The following is a 22,725-nucleotide window of genomic DNA, read 5'->3' on the forward strand; positions in this document are numbered from 1 at the left end:
TTCATTCATATAAGACTTTTATCCGATTTAGTTTTTATTTTAAATCAAATCTAAATCGGATAAAAAGTTCCAAATTGAAAAAAAAGTCTTATATGAATGAAAAAAAATTAATTTGAATAAAAAACCATTTTTATTGATATATTTAAATTAAATAAAAAATCCTTGTTTAAAAATAATCCAAGTTAGATAAAAAGTCCAATTTTAATAAAAACTTATTTGAATAAAAAACAGTTAAGTAAAAAACAATCCTAAATCGGATAAAATAATCTAAATTGGATAAAAAAAAATAATTTGAATAAATAAGACCATTATTTATTGAAATGTCTAAATTAAATAAAAAATCCTTGTTGAAAAAAAATCCTAAATCGGATTAAAAAAATATAATAGGAATAAAAAAAAATTAATTTGAATAAAAAACCATTTTTTATTGAAAAAACTAAATAGAATAAAAGCCTGGTTGAATAAAAAAACTGAATCGGATAAAAAATGCCAATTAGATTAAAAAAAAGTCTTATATGAATGAAAAAAAGTTAATTTGAATAATTAAACTGATTTGAATAAAAAACAGTTAAGTAAAAAACAATCCTAAATCGGATAAAAAAATATAATAGGAATAAAAAAAAATTAATTTGAATAAAAAACCATTTTTTATTGAAAAATCTAAATAGAATAAAAGCCTGGTTGAATAAAAAATCTAAATTAAATAAAAATTCCAAACTTGGGCATTTCCTCAGCCCCCCCCCCCCCACCAAAATTTTGATTTAAAAAAAAAACTAAATCTCTACAAACGAAAAAAATTAGATTACAAACCAATACAAACCGGCTACAAACGAATGGTGAAAAAAAAAATTCAAAATTCAAAATTTAGGCATTTCCCCAGCCCCCCACCAAAATTTTGATTTAAAAAAAAAACTAAATCTACAAACGAAAAAAATTAGATTACAAACCAATACAAACCGGCTACAAACGAATGGTGAAAAAAAAAATTCTAAATTCTAAATTGGGGGGGGGGCTGGGGAAATGTACCTTTTTTTTATATATAGACGTGGTGTTAAAATTTTAACAAAATTAGATATTGGAACAATAAATAACGATTTTAGTTATTTTGTTGTATATTAAAAATATTATTCGTGGATACTTGAAACCAGTGACGCACTCTCAAAAATAAATAGGGGTAGCATATTGAATTGGTGACATCTATAATGGCTAATAGACTAATGGATATAGCCTATAATTATTCAAAAGTTTATTTTCAATATTTTTAATCGTAGTAGAATTTTTATGATGTAAATATTTTGGAGCCAGGGGTCCACCAACCTACCTGCCAAAAAATCAGGGGTAGTAGTTGCTACTCTTGAACCCTTCAGTCTGCTTGAAACTTTTAAAGTATATAATAAAATTGTATACATGCAATAATAACATTAAAAGTGTTTTCTAACCTAATTTATTTACTCACTTAATTAACTAATAGTAAATAAATTACTTTAACTGAAACATAAATATATTATAAATTATAGGTAGATATACCGTCTTTGCTCAGAATCGTTTTTCCTATGTATTGTTTTATCATGTTTTATAAAATGTATCACATACATTTCAGTGACTTATTTCTCAATGTGAGATACACTATACTCTATTCCAAATAAGTTTGGAAAAAATCACACATGCAGGTCCTCTGTGATTGGCTACAGCTTCGTTACTCGTCTTTCGATACGCCGGTCGGTAGATCACCGTGACATACCTGCGTGAAACCGGACGCGTTTTCGTCGTACATTTTTCCAAACTTATTTGGAATAGAGTATAAACACCTACTGAACAGCAAAGCGGTTAACCACTTTCCCCCTTTTTTAATTAAGAATTGTAAGAATAACTTCAAAGAAATATTCAGCTGTATACATGTCATGTAATATATTATTTATAGTTATAAATTTTAAATCTTGATTTATAGCTCTATATTTTTTAATATATATTAAAACAATTTGTAAGTATGTACCATAATTCGTAGTACCAGTACTAACCTATGATGAAAATATGTAAACAATGTTTGCCATTTTTATTTCTTTTCTTTTATAAATAAAATATAGTAATACACATAGTCTATGAAGGTGAACTTATGTAAGAACAAACCAATAACATTAGAATTTATAAATAATAAGAATTAAGAACTTAGTTGCTGTTTATTTCTTGAAAGTTGAATTCGTTGATGCATGTCAACATCATGCAATATAGGTACGCGTTTTTTCCCATTACTGCATAATTAGGTATGATCACTATTATTTATTTTAAAAAACTCAAGAAACTATGAATAATTTTTAAGCAAAAACATATCAGGTAATGATAATTTTACGTGACAATTAAACTGGAAGTATATTATGTGTAATATATTATATGATAAGATCTTATGTTGGAATTACCTACTAACATACAAATTTGAATCTTTTGAAGTAGATTTTTTCTAACAATTATAAGTTTGATAATTTAGACAATGAGCTAAGCTGCTAATATAATAATATAGTATTGTGTTCACAATGATGATAATTCATTGAAAAGTTGTTTTTTAAAAATTACAGCAAGCATGTTTCAAATGGAGCTCAGAATCATTTTCTTAAATGCATATATTATTACACAATTTATTATTTTCTAGCAATTGAAAAATAATTGTTGTTTTTTTGGTTTTAAACAGAGCTGCTACATGTATGTACTGAATTTACAATGAAGTTTTTTAAAATGTTTTCTGTTTTTATCATTATTTTTTGAAATAGTAAAAATGCTTTATATTTAACTTAGATATTTTCCCCGTGGTTTCAAAGTGAATCTAGTTGGTACTTTGAGATGTAAAAAGTGAGAAATTCAAAGTGTTTTCTTAATAATTAAAAAAAGGGTAGGCTTGGTCAAAAAGATTGAAAATTTAGAACAAAATTCCACTAGAAGTTGTTCTTATACCAATTTAAAAATACTAAAAATACATAGTAAGATATTTTGTATGAGTGTTAGAAGTTCAAATATTGACTAAATTTGATAAAATCACTAAAGTATTTAAATGTTTTTGTTAAAAAAAATATCAATATTAGTTATTTGTACAATCCATTTTATAATTTGAAGTAAATATTTAAACGGTTTTAGTTAATTTATTAAATATCAAAAATATTATTTTTGGGACTTGATATGGAACGAGGAATACTCAAAGTGCAGCTGAGCGGATACCTACTTGATAGCTTTTTTTTATTTTAAATAATAATACTGTAATTAAATTATTGAAAAAGAAATGTATAGTAGGTACTATAAATTATATTACCCAACATAATTTAGTTTATGATGATCTTAGAAAATAGTTATAATAATAATAATAATAATCATAAATTAAACCTGATTTGTAAGATAAAAACTCGTGACATGAAATAACCATTCAATTATGGGTATGACTAGTATGGACAATTACATAAGATGATATGTAAAAAATAAAATATACATATGTTGCTTATAAAAAGCTATTGCTATTCATTATGATATGAATATTAAAAAATGTGTTTCCCTGTTGTTAAATTTAATATTTTGATATTAGACGCTAACTAATAAATTATATAAAGGGGGAGCTGAGGTTCAATATATAAATTCAGGATGTTACTGTATTAAGTACATTAATAATTATTGTTTAAGCGGGTCAATTATTTAAAGTAAATAATTTTAAATAAAGTTTTTTTTTGTGAAGCCAATACATAATTTAAGACAATGCAGGAACTACAAAATAAAATATTTAAAAGTATAATATATTTTATCAAATATTAACACAATAATACTGAATAGTAGCTGTCTTAAAATAAATAATACACACACACACACACACACACACACACATATATATAATATATACATGTATTATGAATGTAAATCATATTTACACTTGTATGTGCAAATTAATTATACTGTGTTTATTATATTATATATGAATTATCATAAAATGAATAAGTTATCAGTATGACCCATAATGACCTATGTTTTTTTATTAAGAAATTTTTACTTGTGCATTTTCAATATGTCAATAAGAAAAAGTTTCACAGAATAACAAATGGTTAAACACAGTGAAAAGAATTATTTCTTATACTTAACATATTATCTTTGATATCTAATGATGTTGTACATATATATTGTATAATATATAAGTACATATTATGAAATGTATTATGTAGACTGTACATATATAATGTATGTAGGTATAACATTTTTTTTAAAATTAAAACAACTTAATAATAAAAAATCATTGAGATTTTACTCAGATTAAAAAATGTATAAGTAACCTAAGAAATACAAACATGTTCTAAACTAAAAAAGTATTGTTAATAATTAGGCTAATATTTTGTGTATTCATCAATTTAATAAATTATATTTACTGTACTTTAGAGGCGCAATACGCACAGACAACGTCTAACGGTGGGTAAGGAAGGATTTGGGTAGGTACCCACATGGTTTTTTTTTTTCATCTTTCAAAATTAATGCATACTAGATAATTCTAATCTTTGTAGGAAATTAACAACATAGTTATATTTAAACAAAGAACATTTAAATCATTATATACAAAAGTTTTGAATACAGTAATAAAAATAGGTATTAGTTAGTTTTGTTTTTATGCGATTTAAAAATATAATTCTATTCTAAACAAAAGATTCAAAGTTAGAAATTGCTAGTGAAACATTATGTTAAGTAATAATAATTAAGTATCACTACCATTGATAGAAAGGAAAGGTATCCATTCAATTCAAAACAAAAAATTTTTACATATTACATATTCATAACATATTATATAGTTGCCATAATATAATCATTAACAAGTATTAGTCAATACTACAGTTTTTACTTAGTTTAATACATTGTATAGTATAAGTACACACTTTGAAATCAAAATTATAAGAACAATATTGCAGGAAGGTAACTAATATTATAGTGACCTATTTACCTATAGTTGAGTACCTACTTGATATCGAGCTTAATATTGATTAGTAATAAAAAAAAAAGCATGTAGGTACCTGCCTAATACACAATTTATCTTATATAAATCATTAATTATAATATATAATTTTGATAATTTTGTTTCAACTTTTAACTACATAATTATGTATCCATAGCAAAGTGAAGAGTCTAGGTACTTAGTGTTGTATATTTTTAAATATGATTTTTATTATTATTCACCATTTTGATATAATTTATCTAAAATGGTAGTGATTATCAAATGTTATATTTACCCATAAACTGAGTCTCCCATTCCAACATAGACTCAATCTCTAATGAATTCAAATCACTAAGGTCATCATATTCATCTTTACCACTAACTGAAAATGTAGCTAAACCACGAGAAGCATCGTGTCCACCAAATGTTGAGTAAACCCCACCTATGAAGTAGATAAGTATTTTATTGTCTGTTTTAAATTAACTGGATTTAAGAACAAGTTGAGTGTGAACAATCATACCGGGTCCATAGAAATGTTTTCCTTTAGTAACGTCAAACACTTTGCCATTGATCGCTACCAAAATGCGTCCGTCACCTTTGGTGCCATCAAATTCGCGCAGCTCTTGGATGGTGAAATCTCTCTTTTTCATTTTTGGTAGTGTCACATCATCCTCTTCTTCGACTTCAGGCTCGTTGCGTTTCATGAATATTTTCATTAACAGAAACGTAATAATGGCAACCAGACTGCCATTCAACAACACCTTCAGCCAGAAGCTCACACTGTACACGTCGTAAACTCCATCCACGGCATCCGACACTCCATCGCCCACGTTTGATGACATAATTGCAATAAAACAGAAAAAAACCGGAATCGTATCTACAATACAAAACTATCCAATTTTTGAGAAACTAAAAAATTGCAAAAAAAAAAAAATTAAATCGACGTAATAGCCGCTCTAATTATTAGTTCACTAATCATAGGTGGGAAAAAAACGATCAGCCGGCTAACGCAACACGGCGACGAGAATAGTAACAATTGTGTAAGCAAATAATAATTACGTCGAACGATTTCCCGACTGGTTTCGTCGTTTCATACGATCAGTGAACGCCGTTTGCGGATCGCCGCCAATGAAAGTCAATAATATTATAATAGGTACAAATGTACAATAGGTAGGAATATTTCAATAGTTCAATGAGTGACGACTATTATAATTGCTGACTGCAAGCTGTTTACTTTAGACGAGATAACACAGAGTTTCGAGCACGGATTATCGTAAATTCTACTTTTTTTTCTTACATCAACAGTACAACGAAATAAAATGTGATCGTGGAGGTGGAAATTATCACATAATAATAATAATAATAATAATAATAATAGTAATAATAACGATGACGTCATGATGATATTATTTATTAATGATATATTTGTATATGTGCATTAAATATAATATGTATATAACAGACTGTAATGTCGTAAAAATGTTTATTGGTATCATATTGTTGTATAATATTAATCTATGATTGGTATACGTTCCCATTTTCCTAACAAAACATATTAAATATAAATTGTAATACGTGACGTCGACTTAGCGGACACACGTCGGTAATCGCCGCCCGCAGGTCCCGGCCATAGTCCGTAACAATCATTAATATAATTATGCGATTAATTAATAATTCAAAATCGGGGAGTAGAGCTCTACACGATCGCTTAAACGATGACTAAATTATTTAGATTTTAGTCATGGTCTAACGAATGCAGCGGCGGACCATGTTCGGAAACGGCCTTTTGACTTTTTCCGAATATTTCGATTTGCCTTTAGATTGATGCATTCTAATATTATATTAATATTGCATATTATTATATTGTAGAATGAGAATTTTCCATTGTCACCCATTGCCATACAACATAATGTTAGTATGACACTAATAAATTATAAATATTAATAATATGCGCCGCTACTATGAGTGGGTGAGTGAGCGAGTGCGGGAAGGCGGTGTGCCGGTGCCGCGGCGGCATGAACATGAGCGATGAATCTACAACTAAATTATTAATTATTATTATTATTATTATTATTAGTATAAATACGATGGCCTCGACGGACGGACGTCAGAGTGTCTGACTCACCATTTACGCCTCCAAAACCGGCGGGACGAAACGGTGAGCAACAGTGGGACGAGACGCCTAAATGCCGAATACGTCAAAATACGTTATGCCGCCGAGGTATAATGTCGTCGACGCTACCGCCGCCGTGTCGTCCGGTACAAACGAAGCGCTCTCGTCGGCGTCGGTTGGCAATTCGCCGTTATCCGTTTCGTTTGAATAATATATTACATTGTCCTACCACAAGACGTAGCTATCCGAATTCAACTTCCAAGTCATTTTCTCGTACCGCGTTTTTCACCGTCGCCGCCGACTGGAAACTCGTTCGCGTTATCCGCTGGTGACATTTTGACGATGATCTCTGACTCGGAAATTCTTCCCGTCGCTGAGGTAAGATCCACACACGCCATAGAGTAATAATATAACGCACAGTCTACATTGCGAGATCTATTGTTCTTGAACAAGTTAAATCTTCTGTAGGTACTTTTACGAACTCATCAATTTCTAGAAATAAGCGCGTTTAGAATAACACCCCTCCGAGGCTATTGACAAAACAACAATATGTTGTTGTAACATAACGGTTCGAAATCTCGATTAATTACATATCAAGAATCTTAATAAAAGTTATTTATCGAAATGATAATTGGCTTTGCTGACCTCTGATGACCTAATCTATGTAACAGTCCCAGTACTGGGCCCATCTGTGTTGAAATTGAAATATCGAACGATGTTTGAGTCTCGAACGAAGCTCGGTTAAAACTGAGTTAATTGATCCTTACTTTGATCGCTTATATTTTGCTCAAAACTTGGCAGTCGTTAGTGAATTCTCCTTGCATGCATAAAATAAACCTACAAATCATTGCTTCAAAGTTTCATCAACATCTGACTTCTGATTTGTTGATAATTGATATGCTATGGGACTTCTCTCATGTCTCCTCTTATCTGAACAATTATTCACAAAAATTATAATTGGGACAACAATTACTTACTAATATCCTCATTTCCCCTAGAAAATAAAAATAATTATCAAACAAGATCATTCTGATTTCTGGTTAACTTATAAAGTATATTGACTTATAAAAAATTAAATCCTTATATTTTAATTTATTAAAAATTCCTAAATTAAAAATCTGGATTGTTCTATTTCATTATTTTTATAATAGGAATCATATTTAAATAATTTTCCTTTACATTTCAATCATAAAATTTACTTTATTTAAAAAGTCAATGAATATTTTGAAACTAACTATTATTTTCATAAAATGGTAATTCCTAATTTGGAATTGTGAAAATTAATTGTATTAATTGCTATTGATTTTGCCCCCCAGCTAAGGCCATGGCCCCTCTCCCTATGTGAGGCACCCTTGCCTGGAGCTCACTCCACTTGGATATTTTATCTAAAAATTTTTTTTATTAAGTACCTAGGAATATCTATACTTAATAATCCTCTTTAATTTTGGAAGAAAATGTAAATATAAATGTTAGTATAATATATAATTATTATGTATCTCACAATCAATGCAACAATTCTATTGATTATTTTGATTACAACCTATTGTTTAACAATTGTTTCATATTATTATAATAGGTGTTAATATTATTTTTATACTAATAATATGATGCTATTTCATTTCTTAAAATTGTTAATCTTTAATTTATACAGTAGAAACTTGATTAACCATCACTATCAGGACCAGGACTATGATGGTTAACAGAAAATCAGCCATAAACATATTTATTTTACGGTGTGTGTACATATTTTCATTGAAAAATAATATTAATATCAGTGCTGTAGCCAGGCCAGCATGTGCCCCCCACCCAAAAATTTTTTTTTGCTTGTTTTATATTATATGTTGGGTATTTAGCCCGTTGACGGGCAGTAACCGCTATAGCAGTCATCCTGATTCAAGTTGTAATATGACCATGACTGTTATAGCAGTTATATATAAAAAGTAGTAAAATGGCATGACTGCTAAAGCAGTTGCGTTTCTTGTGGCTTCGCCACAATGGAAATTATCTAGTGTCCTATTGTGACTTACTAACAATTTGGGCAAAAAAAAAAATCAAATATTCTAAAAATTTTATAAAAATCTATGGGTTATGCCCAATCAGAGTGGCTACCAAATTACAGTAAGTTGCATAACTGCATTAGCAGTCATGTCCGTCAATGTGTTAGAAAGGTCGGATTTAAGAAATATTGTGCATCCCATCGTTAGTACTTGGTGCTGTTTGACTGTGTGTGTAGTGACTGATCATTAGTGTGTGTGGGTTCCCTGAACGCTTTATGTAATTATAGACAAACTATGACTAAGATTCTTGGACCTCAGTACATATAGTCACGTCACTATATTTAGTAATAAAAAAATGTTCAACTTCCATGTGCCACAAAACTCCCAAAAAGAGAAAGAAAAAATCACCCAGTACCAAATTAAAAAATTTTAATTTTGAAAATATATTTGAATTCCTTAATCTCTTTTCTAGGTTATGTAGGAAATGGATTTTTGATTTATAGTATAATTTAATTAGTATATAGTACCAAATTAATTTTCTTTTTTTCAAAATTCACTTTTACTTTAATATTACTAAAAAAAAATTTGCTTCCTACAAAACATAGATAAAAAAATGAAGAAATTCTAATATTTTTCGAAATTAGAATTGAACTTCTGGAGGTATATTTTTTTTCCACTTATTAGTCTAAATGCACAAAAAACGACCAGCATACAACAGCCCTAATATAGTCTTATATTTTTGTTAGTACATTTCAATAATATTCGAAATAATAAATAATATTCCTTAAAATGGAATGTTTTGTTCACAACACATTTTGTTATATTAATATGCTTATTGCTTATATTAATGAATACCTACCTAAATTTACAATAATATTAATAGGTACATTGTTATATTAAATTTAGTTACCATAGTTGTTAACATAAATATAAAGTTATAAAAATAGTAGATACACTTTATAAACAAAGGGGTCATAATTAAATATTCTAGCATTTCAAAGGCTAGAGAAAAAAATTAAGTGCCCCCCCCACTAAAAAGAAAAAAAATTTCTGGCTACGACACTGATAAACATACATACTGTACAAAATAATCTGTCATCCTCTTTTGTTTCTCCGAGGCTTGGGCTTTTTGAGCAGCAAGGTTCCATATTTTACAGAGAAATAACTCCTACATTGCATAATATACTGTTTTTCTTGGAGAATGACTGATAACAGAGCGTAACGGTTAATCAATTTTTTTACCATACTTTATATCAATATTTAGGTATAATAATATATATTATACAATATACATGTATATTTGATTTATTTGAAATTACAATTTATGATTGATGAATCATAGATTGTTTGAGAATGATAACTTATGGTTTTACTTAAATTACTATTTAAATAATATAGTTATTAGCAATTTCACCGTTGAAAATTCAAAAGCCTCGATTTTGAGGAAGGGGGGGGGGGCTAGAAAAATGTAATTTTGCCATGTTTATTGTCGGTTATTAATTTTTATTTGTCATTACAATAACATATTTAATACATATGACAGTGTTAGATATTATTATCTGCATGACTGTATGATTTACTTAATTTGGTTTAATATTGCTTATAGAAAACAATGAATACTGTAGATACATCTGATGCATTGGATTTGACTAAAGAAAATATTAGACCACTAAGACAAGGTAGAAAACCTATTCAGTTAGAAACAGCTTTACAAGCACAATCTAATACGGAAATTCAACAAAAATTAAATAAAGAGAAAGAGTAAGTTTAATAAAAGGAAAATATTTTACTAAAGACTTTTATTTTGGTAATATTTATATTGAATTATAATTTATTATGTGCCTGTATAATATTTATATTTAAGTACCTATGTTTTTTATTCTAATTCGTTTTAACAGATTCCCAATAATATATTTTTTAAGCCTTCAAATAATGAAACTACGATTTTATATGCAGTTAAATCTTATATCAGTACATAATAATATAGTAGAAACTCAATTAATCTAAGAATTATCTGGAATTACCTATCTCATGCTTACATTCTGTTTTTCAATTTTTTTTTTAAATTAAAAGTTGGGACTACCACAGAAAAAAAAAATACTGATGTGTTATTAATAACTAGGTTATTTATTTAAATTAACTTACTCCATATTTGTACTACCAATTTTTACATGATACTGCCAATGTATATTTTCTTTTTTGATATATTTTTATCAGAACTATTAAATAAAGTTGGAGAATCAACATTTAATGTTCATTATCATTTGAGTACCCTTGAAAACCCTATATTAACACTCGTCTGAATTTATCTAAATTATTGAGACATAGTGTTTATTTTTAAAACATAAAAATTACCAATTTTATTTTTTTGCTTCAAAAACTATATATTAAATAAAAAAATTTTAATACAATATTTTATTTTAAATAATTTTTTTTATAAGAAAATATGATCATGCCATTCGTACATATGAAGGTGATGATCCTTTAGCTCCACATTTTGAGTATATAAAGTGGCTGGAACAAATATATTTAAAACATGGACCAGAGAGTAATTTGTGGCCTCTTATTGAAGAAACTGTACAGAAATTCAAAAATGATGAAAAGTACAAACAGGATCCAAGATTTATTACAATTCTAATTAATTTTGTAAATATCCATTTTATTTCATAGAATAAGCTTGTAAAAAAATATCTATTAACAAAATTTGAGGTAATTAAATAATTTGTCAATGTTTTAGATTGAAAACCAATCAAATGCTATTGAGCTATATCAAACGGTTTACAACCAAGGTATAGGTACAATGTGTGCTTTGTTTTATCGTGCGTGGGCAGAGTTATTGGATAGATACAATGATTTTAAACGCGTGGATCAAATATTTTTGCTGGGAATTAAAGCTAAGGCTGAACCAGTTGATGAACTTGAACAAGCTCATCTGTAAACTACATTTATTTAATTTAAATAAAAATTTAATTTAATATTTTTTAAATTTTATTTTAGCCAATTTCAATTAAGCGTTGCTAGGCGAATGATTAATGGACAGTTAACAAATGATGACGATAAGTACCAAGAACCTGAAAAAAGACACGCATTTAATGTATTAAAAAAGTCGGAAACGCATAGTGGTGTTAGGCATGGTTTTGGTGGAGTTATTGGAAAAGTACCACAAATAAATAATGTTAATGGAAAAAACACTGTTCTTAAGATTTTTGAGGTAAATATTTTATAAAAAAAACTTAGAAAAATAAATTTATGATTTTGTATAATTAAATATAGGATAATGATGAAAACGGATTGCATGGAATTGCAACTAGCAATTATGATCTTGCTCAAAAAGGAGTAAATAAAGAAAATACAGTTAACCCTGGACCATGGACCAAGCCTAGGAAGACTCGCTCGAAAGCTCCTAAACCTGTATCAACTGTTGACTTTGAAGGTCAGTTACATTTACTTATAAATCATTTTACTAACTTATAATACTGAATTTGATGAAAATAATCTTGGGTATGAATAGTACTGTATATATATAATCAGAATTTCCTGTGAATAAAATTAACTAATAAATAATACAGCGCTACCAAATGAAAATTTGCATCATTGTACCTCCCTTTGCGAACTAATTCAACCAAGATTCAAAATTTGCTTATGAACTATTAGATATGAGCCTGTCTTGGTATATTTTTGACTATGTACAAATATTACTTGGTACCTATACTTTCAAATATGGTTGAGACTACTCTACATTTTTTTGATATCTCTAAAAGTCTAAAACATTCTCTGAGATTTTTGTCAAAATCAGTCAAGTATTTTTTGATTCTATAAGCTAAAAACATAGCATAAGTATTGGCCATTTGATGTAAGTTTGAACAACAAACAATTAATTAAATATTATTTTCTTTTATGTAAAAAATTACCAGCAATTAATGGCAAGCCTATATATAAACAGTAAAGTTATTATTTTCGTGAGCCAACCGTGTGAACCGGAATTTACTGGTTCATAGACAAAGCGAAGAACATTAAATTTGAATTCAATGATATCGCATTATATACGAACAACAATTCTCAGCAGAGACTGTTAGTCAGCCTAGGATATTTTATATTATATTTATAATGAAAAATGAAAGTTTACCCGAGTAAACATTTTAATAAATCATTGAGTTATAAAATAATAATATAGGTAGATACTATAAATGTTTCAAGTACCAATGAATAATTGTTAAATATTTATTTTTGTCCAAATTTGAAATTGAATGATATCTATATATATAAAAAAAAAAAAAACGTTTAATTTCTTTTTTAGATTTTTTGGTTACAATATGAACTACTTATGAGAAATTTTGTTTAAAGTTTTCAATTCTTATAGAAATATATTAATTTTATAAATTTTTAAGTATGAAATATCTAAAAAAATTTCAAGATAGGTAATGATGAATTTTGTAAAATTTTCAACTTTAAATGCTTACAATAAAAACCATGCAAATATGCCACTTTAATATTTTGTAACTTTTATCATAAAATCTTAAGAGGAACTTTGTATTAAATTTTCAAGTTTTTTGACACAACTAACATTTTTTTATTGACATTCACACAAAAAAACCTTTATTTAAAAAGTTTTATAAATTGTTGATATATAAAAACATTTTTCGTACATATATACCCAACCATGAATAAAATAAGATAATTTATACAAAGAATATTTTACATTTGATTTTTCTTAAGATATTACTATAAAAATTAATTTTTCTAATATTTTAAATTATAGTTCACCAGGATAATAATTCGGAATGTGTAACGAAATTATCTGGTATTACAGTTCCAAATGCTTTACGTAGTATAAAAGGAAATACTAATATTTCCTGTCAAGTTGCTGTATTTGAAGAACCAGATCCTACTAAAAAGCCAATGTATTGTAAAGATAAGGTGAGTGAAAATATTATATTTGGAATATTCTACTTAAATATTTATTTTATTTATCTACCACATGCAATACTTATTGAAAATTTACAAAAATCAGTTAAAAATGATTTTTAATCGATTTTGTGCTAAAATACTTATAATATTGTAAAAATATTTTTATGTGTACACTGTAGTAATTTTTCTAAATATTTATTTGTTAAAACTCTTTCTAAAGAGCTACTATAGCAAAAAAAAATGTATATTGAGTTATGTATTAAATATATTGTTAAAAGATTTTTGTTGTGTTTAACATAACATCAAACCTTAGTATGGCATAGATTATTTAATTATCCTGATATTACCAGATATACCACTGTGTCATGTATGTATGTTACATAATTAATTATTATATAATATAATATCATTATAAGATTATGTAATTGGTATCGACACACAGCGCGCACAATAGCTGTCTTAAATATAATAAACAGTCTTAAGTAGAACGTACATGCACATCGTCTTTTTGTTGATTGCCACTCTCCTCGTCTATGTTTGCATGTATAACATAACATAACACACTGTAAATATTATTAATTAATTTTATACTTCATCTGATAATAGTATATTCATTACATTTGTCAGCTTTTTGTCTATTATTTGGCATCAAATGAATATAATATGTTCTGTTTCGAGTTACATATGTATTAATTATTTTAATAAAAAATGCCTAGTAAATAAATAAAACAATATATTTATTTATTTGATTAGCTTGAAACTAAACAAATTTGATAAACAATTTTCTCCTTATGGTTAAGAATTATGAAAATGCATTCCTATATTAGTGTTAGGTACATTTTATTGTTATTTTATTTCTATTTATTAGGTGTATGCGGCTGGTAGAGATGTGCAACTTGAAGAAATCAGGTACGAGATCTACTTAAAACAAGAAAAAGAAAAACGTTAGTATTTAAAATTTATTTAATATTTTAATGCTAATTGAAATTAATTTATTATTTAAAATTGTGAATAAAAATAATATAGAATCATTAAAAGGAAAACAACCGTCACATGGTTCAGTAAAATCCCAACTAAAAGAAAAAATTGTGAAACCTTTGAAAAAAGTTATTTTGCCAGAAGAAAATGATGAATTTAAGGTAATTAATAATTACTGTGTTTTGTTATTTCTCCAATATAGTTTTAATTTGCTTATATGTGTATATTTATTATTATTACATATATGTATTTATACATTAGCATATTAGATGACATCTTTATGAAATTATATCTAATTTCAGTGTCAGTGTATGTTGTCTATAAACATAAATTAATATCTTTCAGAAATCAAAACTTATTGTTACAAAAATGTGAAATATTAGTTTTAAAATCACATATTTTAGTATATAAATACTAAATGTTAGGTAACTAGTACAAATTTTAGAATTTTTTTTTCATAAAAACTTAAAACTATTTTGTATATTTAGATTGATGTTATATTTATAAACTATTAACTGTTAAAGACTTGATTTAATTTTATTGAAAACTAAATTACTATGAAACTTTTAGGTTCCACTTCCGCTGCGTAACAACGAGCCTGATAATTTGAGTCAGTCTGTCACTGTTAACACAAGAGTTGCAATTGATTTAGTTCAACAAATGTGGAATAGTCCATGTGCAGGTAACATTTTTAAGTTATAATTGTAATGCCATTATTGAGCTAATTATTTTTAATATACCTAGATAAAGATGAAGAGCCAGAAATAATTTCAAGAAATCGAAAACCAATTTCGTTTGATGCGTTTGAAGAAGTAGATAATAATATCAAGCCTTTTTCTTCAGATTTTATGGTTTATGAAGATAACAAAAAACCAGCTGATGACAAAGTCTTTAAAATACAACAAAAAGAAATGGCTAGAATTCCAGGGAATTTCTATGTTTATACAGATGATGACGATCAAGCAAAATCTCATAAAGAACCTACTGTATTTGTTGAACACAATGATGAAAATCAAGTAGAAAATAATAAATTTGAAGTGTACATTGATGAAAATGACGAAAATAATGTAAAAGGTTTTAAAATGCCAGACGTATATGTTGATAATGATGAAAATAATGTAAAAGGTTTTAAAATACCAGATGTATATGTTGATAATGATGAAAATAATGGAAAAGATTTTAAAATACCAGACGTATATGTCGATAATGATGAAAATAATAAAAAAGATTTTAAAATACCAGACGTATATGTTGATAATGATGAAAATGTGTTCAGCAAAAAAAGTTCAAAAATAGAATTGAAAAATAATAAAAACTTTAAACAGCCTATTGAAGTTCAAAATTATAAAGTCTATGGGGATGACAGTTATGATACCAAAAATACTGAAAAACATGTTAACAAAACTAATGACAATTCTATGAATCCAAGTAATGAAGGCAAATCTCCGCTCAAAAAAATTCAAAGTGTAAGTTAGTTTTATAATACATACAGAAGTTATTAAGCCTTGTGAATAACTTTTTTTCTAATTAAAACAAACAAAATTAATTTTAAAGTTATTGACAGGGCTCAAAACATAGCATTAGTGTATATGTTTGTAAAACTGAAAATGCTAGAATAAATTCAATACCGAAAGTTTTTAGTACATATTTATGTGTTTTGCTTAGTTTGATTTTTTAAAACTGTTTTGCTCTTTATTTAAAAATGAATGCAAAATTACATAATATTACAAGCTATGTGTCGATAGATAAAAATATAGTAATATTCTTTAAATGAAATTGGAAACGATATCCTTTATCTTAATTATTATTTCATTTATGGACATAAGCTATAATCTGCAAATGTAGGCATTCCTGACCTTAAATTAAATTAATTTAGTGTGAGTGCAACAATAAGTAAATATTCATTTTTATTAGTGTTTTGGAACTAAAATTTTTTGAGACAATAGCATATTCTTCATACATTTTCAGTGTTATAATAGTCTAATTATAACTTGAAAATAGCTTATAATTATTTTAAATATTTTGAATATTTTGTTTTGTATAAAAAATTATTATGATAAAAGTGTTTATAATTAATATTTTTAAATTGCAACAAAATACTTATAATTGATTGAGGGCAGTTTGATATTGTCAGTTAGAATATTCCATTTTGTTAACATTTGAACATCAAACACATAGGATTATTATTGTGTACCAGTGCATTTATAATATTTTTAAATTGCTAAAAACAGAATTTATGATTTTTAAGGAATCTGGAAATTGAATTTATAACATAAATCCAACAAATAATTTAAAATTGTAACCGGCTTTAATAATAATAAATAAACTCAGTTTTTAAATACATACCAATTAAAGATTAAGATAAATATGTATTCATTGTATGTAAATTGTAAACATTTTTTTTTTGTGTCGATTATATTTCAATGTCTAATAAATAGTTTATAGATATTAATTTATTTGTATTTATTAAAATATTGTTTTCATTTTTTAGATTGAAGTAAATGATGATGACATAACTTGCTCAACAAAAGCATTTGCTTTTCTATTGTCTAGTTCAACACCATTGGCCCCAGGAAGAACCAAAGCTAATACTGTCATTGACAATCAACAACAATCACAAATGTATGTAAAATTAATTAAGTGAAATGTTAAGAATGACATAATATAGTATTTACAAAAATAAAATTTTTCACTTTATTTGCTATAGGCGAATTGAACCTAATAAAAACAATGAAACTGAAGAGTTTCAATTGGGAAAAAATTTGAGTATGATTTTGGAAGCTTCTAAAGAACGTAATAGTAGCACTTCATCTGGGATTATTTCTTCTTCGGTTACTAAATTAGAACAACAATCTTCAATTGATTTTGGTATGTTAATATTTTGTATTAAATTTTAAAATGTTATTTCCATTTATGTTTATTAAAATATATAAACATTATTTAATATTTTGCTATTTACACACCTACAGTATAGAGATTATATTTTATCTTGATGTTGTGTTAAAATAATAATATGCAATGCTTTTAATAATAGCAATAATATTCTGAATAAATGATAGCTGATTATTATTTTTATTTAGGTGACTCCATTAATCCTTTTGATGATGAATTAATAACCAAATTATTACAGAGAGTAATTAAATTTCCTAATGAACATCATAAGTCTGGTTATATAGAACAGGAATCAGACTTGCCGATTATGCGATCAGAATTCAAATTGGGTATGTACAATTTATATGATTATGTTAACTTTAGAAAGTGTCACTAATTGGTAGTGATGAGTCATTACTGCTGTATTTGTTACAATACCTTTGGTGTAATGACTATGTAATATTATTATAGTCTTTGCATTGATTCAATTTATAAACCACAAAATACTCTCCGACAAATATTTGTTCAGTTTGTACAACAGTTCCTTGGTCAACAACAAGTTAAAATGTATTATTTGCCTCCTATTTTCCTACTTTCCTTTACTTATATTCCTAATTATTAAACTCAATAGGTAATAATTTTATAATATAAAAATATTTAGTATTATTTTATTATTATATATAGTTTTTTTTCAACCCGTAAGTTTAGATTACATTTAAGTTTAAATTGTTATTTTATATAAAAAAAAAAGTAATGATTCATTACTAATGAAGTAAAGAGTTTTTTGGAATTGTTTCATTATTGTAACTGTACCAAATTTAATTCCAAGAAAGTAATGTAAATTCCCATCACTACTAATGGGTGGATTTCTCTGTGCTTTCTATGTTGTTCTTTTTTTCTCTCACATATTCTTATTGTATTAAATAAGTACAGATTGTGTATTACTTGTAAAAATAAAATGTTTAAAAACTAATATTAATACCAATGTCATATCATCTAGGTCATAATAAAATGACGCTCCTCAGTGAAATTGGTAAAGGATCATATGCACGTGTGGTGAAAGTTAGACCAGATGGTGAAAATGCTATAGAAAAAGCGCTTAAAGTTCAAAAACCTGCATGTGCTTGGGAATGGTATATAAGTAAAGAAGTTCAGCATCGCCTTAAAGATTCAGAGAAAGTAAAACACTTATATTATTTTACACACATATATTTTGTGTATATTTTGCATTTTTTTTATCATTTTTTTTTGTTTAAGTTATCTTATTTCATAAACATGGATCAGATGTATGTTTTTAAAAATGGATCAATAATTTCTATGGAATTTGCTACTCATGGGACATTATTATCCGTGATTGTAGCTTACAAAACGGCAATGGTAAGTCCAAAAAGTAATTATATGTAGCACAACCGAAATGAGTTTTATTTCTTTGAATTATAGCTTGTATGATCTCAACCATTATACTTGTTGAATTCTTGATGATTCTTTATACTACCAAAAATATTTGTATACTTTACAGAACCGTTCCATTCCTATAACTGTTGGTGCACTGCTCGTTTTACAAGTGACATCAGCACTCAAATACCTTCACCAATGTCAAATCATTCACGGAGATTTAAAACCAGATAATGTCATTGTGAAATCATTGTGAGTTTCTTCAATGTTCCTTATAAAATTATTTTAAGTTATTTAAAAAAAAAACTTTTTAGACCTACTCAATGTGATCAGCCTTGTGTGCAGTTAATCGATTTTGGTCGTAGTATTGATATGACTTTATTCCCTCCTGATACTACCTTCACACACACTGTGAAAACTGCTGATTTTATTTGTCACGAAATGAGAGAAAAATTGCCTTGGACATATCAGGTATATATTTTTATTGTAATTTTTTTTTTTGTTATAATATGAAGTATATTTATTTTATTATAGACCGATTATTTTGGATTGGCTGGAATTATTTACATGGTTCTCATGTCGGACTACATGAAAACACAAAAAATACGTAAATTATGGGTGCCATTGAAACCATTCCCAAGGTAATTAATTATATTTGTTAATTTAGTTTCTCAATGATCACTTCATTAACATTATTAAGTTACTGTTTTAACAATAACCATTTTAATGTGTATATCTCATCATACTGTACACGCATAATGTATAAATCACTTTAATCAGTTCAAAAATCATTGATTAACATTTAATCAAATTGATATTTTAATTGTATAGATACATAGACAAGGAACTGTGGGGTACTATGCTGAACATGTTGTTGAATATTGAATCATGCAAGAAGCTACCCAGCTTGGACGAAATTATAAGGAAATTGAACAAATATTTATCGATTCAACAAAAAGTGGTATTGAAACATAATTTTACTAGTTTAAAAAATGCATTAAAAAAAAATTAATGTTTTCATGTTTTACATTTATTATGAATTTATTTATATGTATTTTGTTTATACTGTACTTTTTTTTAAAAAAATCTTTTAATTTGTACTAATTTTTGTGTAGTATGATATTCATATTCTTTTGAATATTCTTTTCATTATACTTTAATTTTTTATCATTTATTTATTTATTTATTATCACAACAAACAAACCCCAGAAAAAAACTAAATATAAGAAAGATACGATCATTGAGATAGAGAATAAACTGGAGCAATCACTCGTAAACACTGACTTAGATATAATAAGGTATACAAGGTATATATAGGTCCGAACTCGTAAATAGAATACAAGCCACTGTGATAATTATATTTTAATAAATATGTATTGATGATTAGTGTCTGAAGAGCTTGTCTTATATATAAGTTCACTGATATAAAATCTAAAGAAATTTTTTATCTGTCAGTGTGGGCTGAGGGACTAAGCTTCCCTTATCTTTGTATAGCCCCTTAAAAAAAGCTGATGATTTTTACTACATGGAATACATGAAAAAAATTGATCTCTATATCAAATTTTTAATTTTTAAACCACCACAAATCTCATGCCCTAATTTATACCTTAATTAATAAAAATACTTTGATACCACAATAGATAATTTATTTATACCTATATAATTAATAGGTAGTCATATAATAATATTATGTTTGATAGGTACCTTATAATTACATAAATTAGAACAATTAAAATAATATAGTTGAAGAAAAACTTTTAATTTAAGATTTAAATATAACACACATTACTTTCTTTATATGTGAGCATATACAGTTATTAGTGTAATTAATTTAAGTTAGATATTACAGTGATATAAAAAAAATACTAGGATAGGTAATTTATTTTTTAATCGATCAGATGCTTTTGTCAACCATATGCTGGCAGCATTTTCCACTTCCTTGACTGTAGCTGTTTTAAATTTACTTTGAACAGCTTCTATATTAAACAAAAATTTAATTGTGTATAAGTAATTGATAAAATATCCATACAAAATATACATTTTGCTTACTGCATAATAATGTTGACAATATTGTTTTATTGAATGCTAATTTTATTCCTTTGCCTTTATGTCCAGTAAAACTGTATGTAGTTGCTATTTGATCTGAAATGATTTTCCTAAGAATCCTTCTGGTTAGTTCTTTATAGTCAGATCCACCCATTAAAGCCAACATATTCACCTGTATTATCAAAAATTATAAAATTCTATAATATATTTATAAATAAGTGTGTGTGCAGTGTATATCCATTGTCAAAATAAAAAGCATACCTATATCACAACAGATAGGTATTTGTTACAGATGAATAAATATAATTATATTTCAATTTTCAATCATAACATAATATTTTATAATATAATATATAAATACATAAAAGAAATTCATGAACTAAATTAAATTAATTTTTAACTAATTTTGATTTGAAGAAAAAATTCTGGTTGATTTTATATTATAAATTAAATTGTTTATACGAAGAAGTTAATAGTTATCATATATTTAATTTAATTTAACCTTAGTTACTATTGATTACTATCAATAATTAATTTAAAATTTAATGAGTTTTAAGAACTTACTAAGTGTTATAATATGCCAGCTAGTTGATTGTCATTGTCATTCACAGAAATGTTTTAGTTAGGTAATTTATTAAGTGATTTCAGTTATAAACATAATATCCAGTTCTATTCTAAAATAAATTAGGGTTTTCACTAAAAATTGGTAAGCATATTATATTTCGTATGCGACTTGATTCCAAGGAGTAATAAGCAATTTTGGATGGAAAAATGTCTGGCTAAATTCAATTTTTCCATTATAATTTTTAAAACTAATATACATAATTCAAATTATATTTGTTAGCTCGTCTGAAGAAGATAAAAAAAAATATATGAACTCAAATAAGTTAATTCAGATAATAAGAGTAATATGTAATTATATACCTATATTATAAAAATATATACAGTTACTAATTTATCATGACTATCTTCTTTCTCCTTAATTGCATTAGTAATTATTTCTAATTCATCATTATTAGAAATTGGAAATGTTGAAAAAATATCAGATATTGCCTTATTAGTGCTATTCAAATCAGCTGGTGTTGAATATTTATTAATATTTCCATCAATTTTTTTCTTTAATATCATTTATATTCAACATTAAGACGTGCAAGTACTCAGCATTTTCTTTACATCGAGTATTCAATATCACAAGTTGTCTTAATACTTGATTTTGAAACTCTAGATTTTATTATATATAATAATAATAAAAATATAATAATATTAGTTGATTTATATTGTAGTTACATATTTTATTAAATAATTTATTCATATATGAGGAATAAAGAAGACACTGAATTACCTTTCAAATTTTCATTATGGATTTACTTTTTGCATAGAAATTATTGAAGTGTTTCTTTCTTCTAGAGTTTCTTCTATAAAATCTATTCATTATAAAAATATAGGAGAAAAATCATAAATAATTTATTATTAAA

At 26.3% G+C, this 22,725-nt stretch overlaps 2 protein-coding genes across 3 annotated transcripts in view; one reads left to right on the forward strand and one right to left on the reverse strand.

Annotated features, from left to right (window-relative positions):
- Positions 1-6,230, reverse strand: part of MSBP (membrane steroid binding protein) — a 9,777-nt gene extending 3,547 nt beyond the window's left edge. Inside the window, exons 1-3 of one of the 2 annotated variants that reach the window (XM_029489798.1) lie at positions 6,002-6,230; positions 5,463-5,851; positions 5,238-5,384 (exon numbers count right to left, since the gene is read on the reverse strand). In XM_029489798.1, the coding sequence (XP_029345658.1) occupies positions 5,238-5,384; positions 5,463-5,784 (469 nt within the window). In that variant the 5' untranslated portion in view covers positions 5,785-5,851; positions 6,002-6,230. The remainder of the gene's footprint in view (positions 1-5,237; positions 5,385-5,462; positions 5,852-6,001) is intronic. The other variant, NM_001168673.1, reaches the window with a different exon arrangement.
- Positions 6,231-7,060: 830 nt separating this feature from the next.
- On the forward strand, positions 7,061-20,378 carry LOC100160600 (mitotic checkpoint serine/threonine-protein kinase BUB1). The gene is made up of 20 exons (XM_001943298.5): positions 7,061-7,433; positions 10,659-10,813; positions 11,494-11,698; positions 11,790-11,986; positions 12,050-12,263; positions 12,326-12,485; positions 13,812-13,969; positions 14,829-14,904; positions 14,987-15,099; positions 15,509-15,620; positions 15,683-16,404; positions 17,430-17,560; positions 17,646-17,806; positions 18,019-18,159; positions 18,810-18,988; positions 19,067-19,186; positions 19,329-19,456; positions 19,519-19,675; positions 19,739-19,845; positions 20,036-20,378. The coding sequence occupies exons 1-20, from the start codon at positions 7,398-7,400 to the stop codon at positions 20,214-20,216; spliced, it is 3,453 nt and encodes a 1,150-aa protein (XP_001943333.1). The 5' UTR covers positions 7,061-7,397; the 3' UTR covers positions 20,217-20,378.
- The last annotated feature ends 2,347 nt before the right edge of the window (positions 20,379-22,725 follow it).

Source organism: Acyrthosiphon pisum, chromosome X (genome assembly GCF_005508785.2).
Source record: "Acyrthosiphon pisum isolate AL4f chromosome X, pea_aphid_22Mar2018_4r6ur, whole genome shotgun sequence".
NCBI classification, from domain to species: Eukaryota; Metazoa; Arthropoda; class Insecta; order Hemiptera; family Aphididae; genus Acyrthosiphon; species Acyrthosiphon pisum.

Excerpts from the sequence above, each read along its gene's own strand:
- LOC100160600 (XM_001943298.5), top strand. The coding sequence starts at position 7,398 with ATGATCTCTGACTCGGAAATTCTTCCCGTCGCTGAG. Across the intron at positions 11,699-11,789 it reads TTACAATTCTAATTAATTTT|ATTGAAAACCAATCAAATGC; the intron begins GTAAATATCCAT and ends TCAATGTTTTAG. Across the intron at positions 13,970-14,828 it reads CAATGTATTGTAAAGATAAG|GTGTATGCGGCTGGTAGAGA; the intron begins GTGAGTGAAAAT and ends TCTATTTATTAG.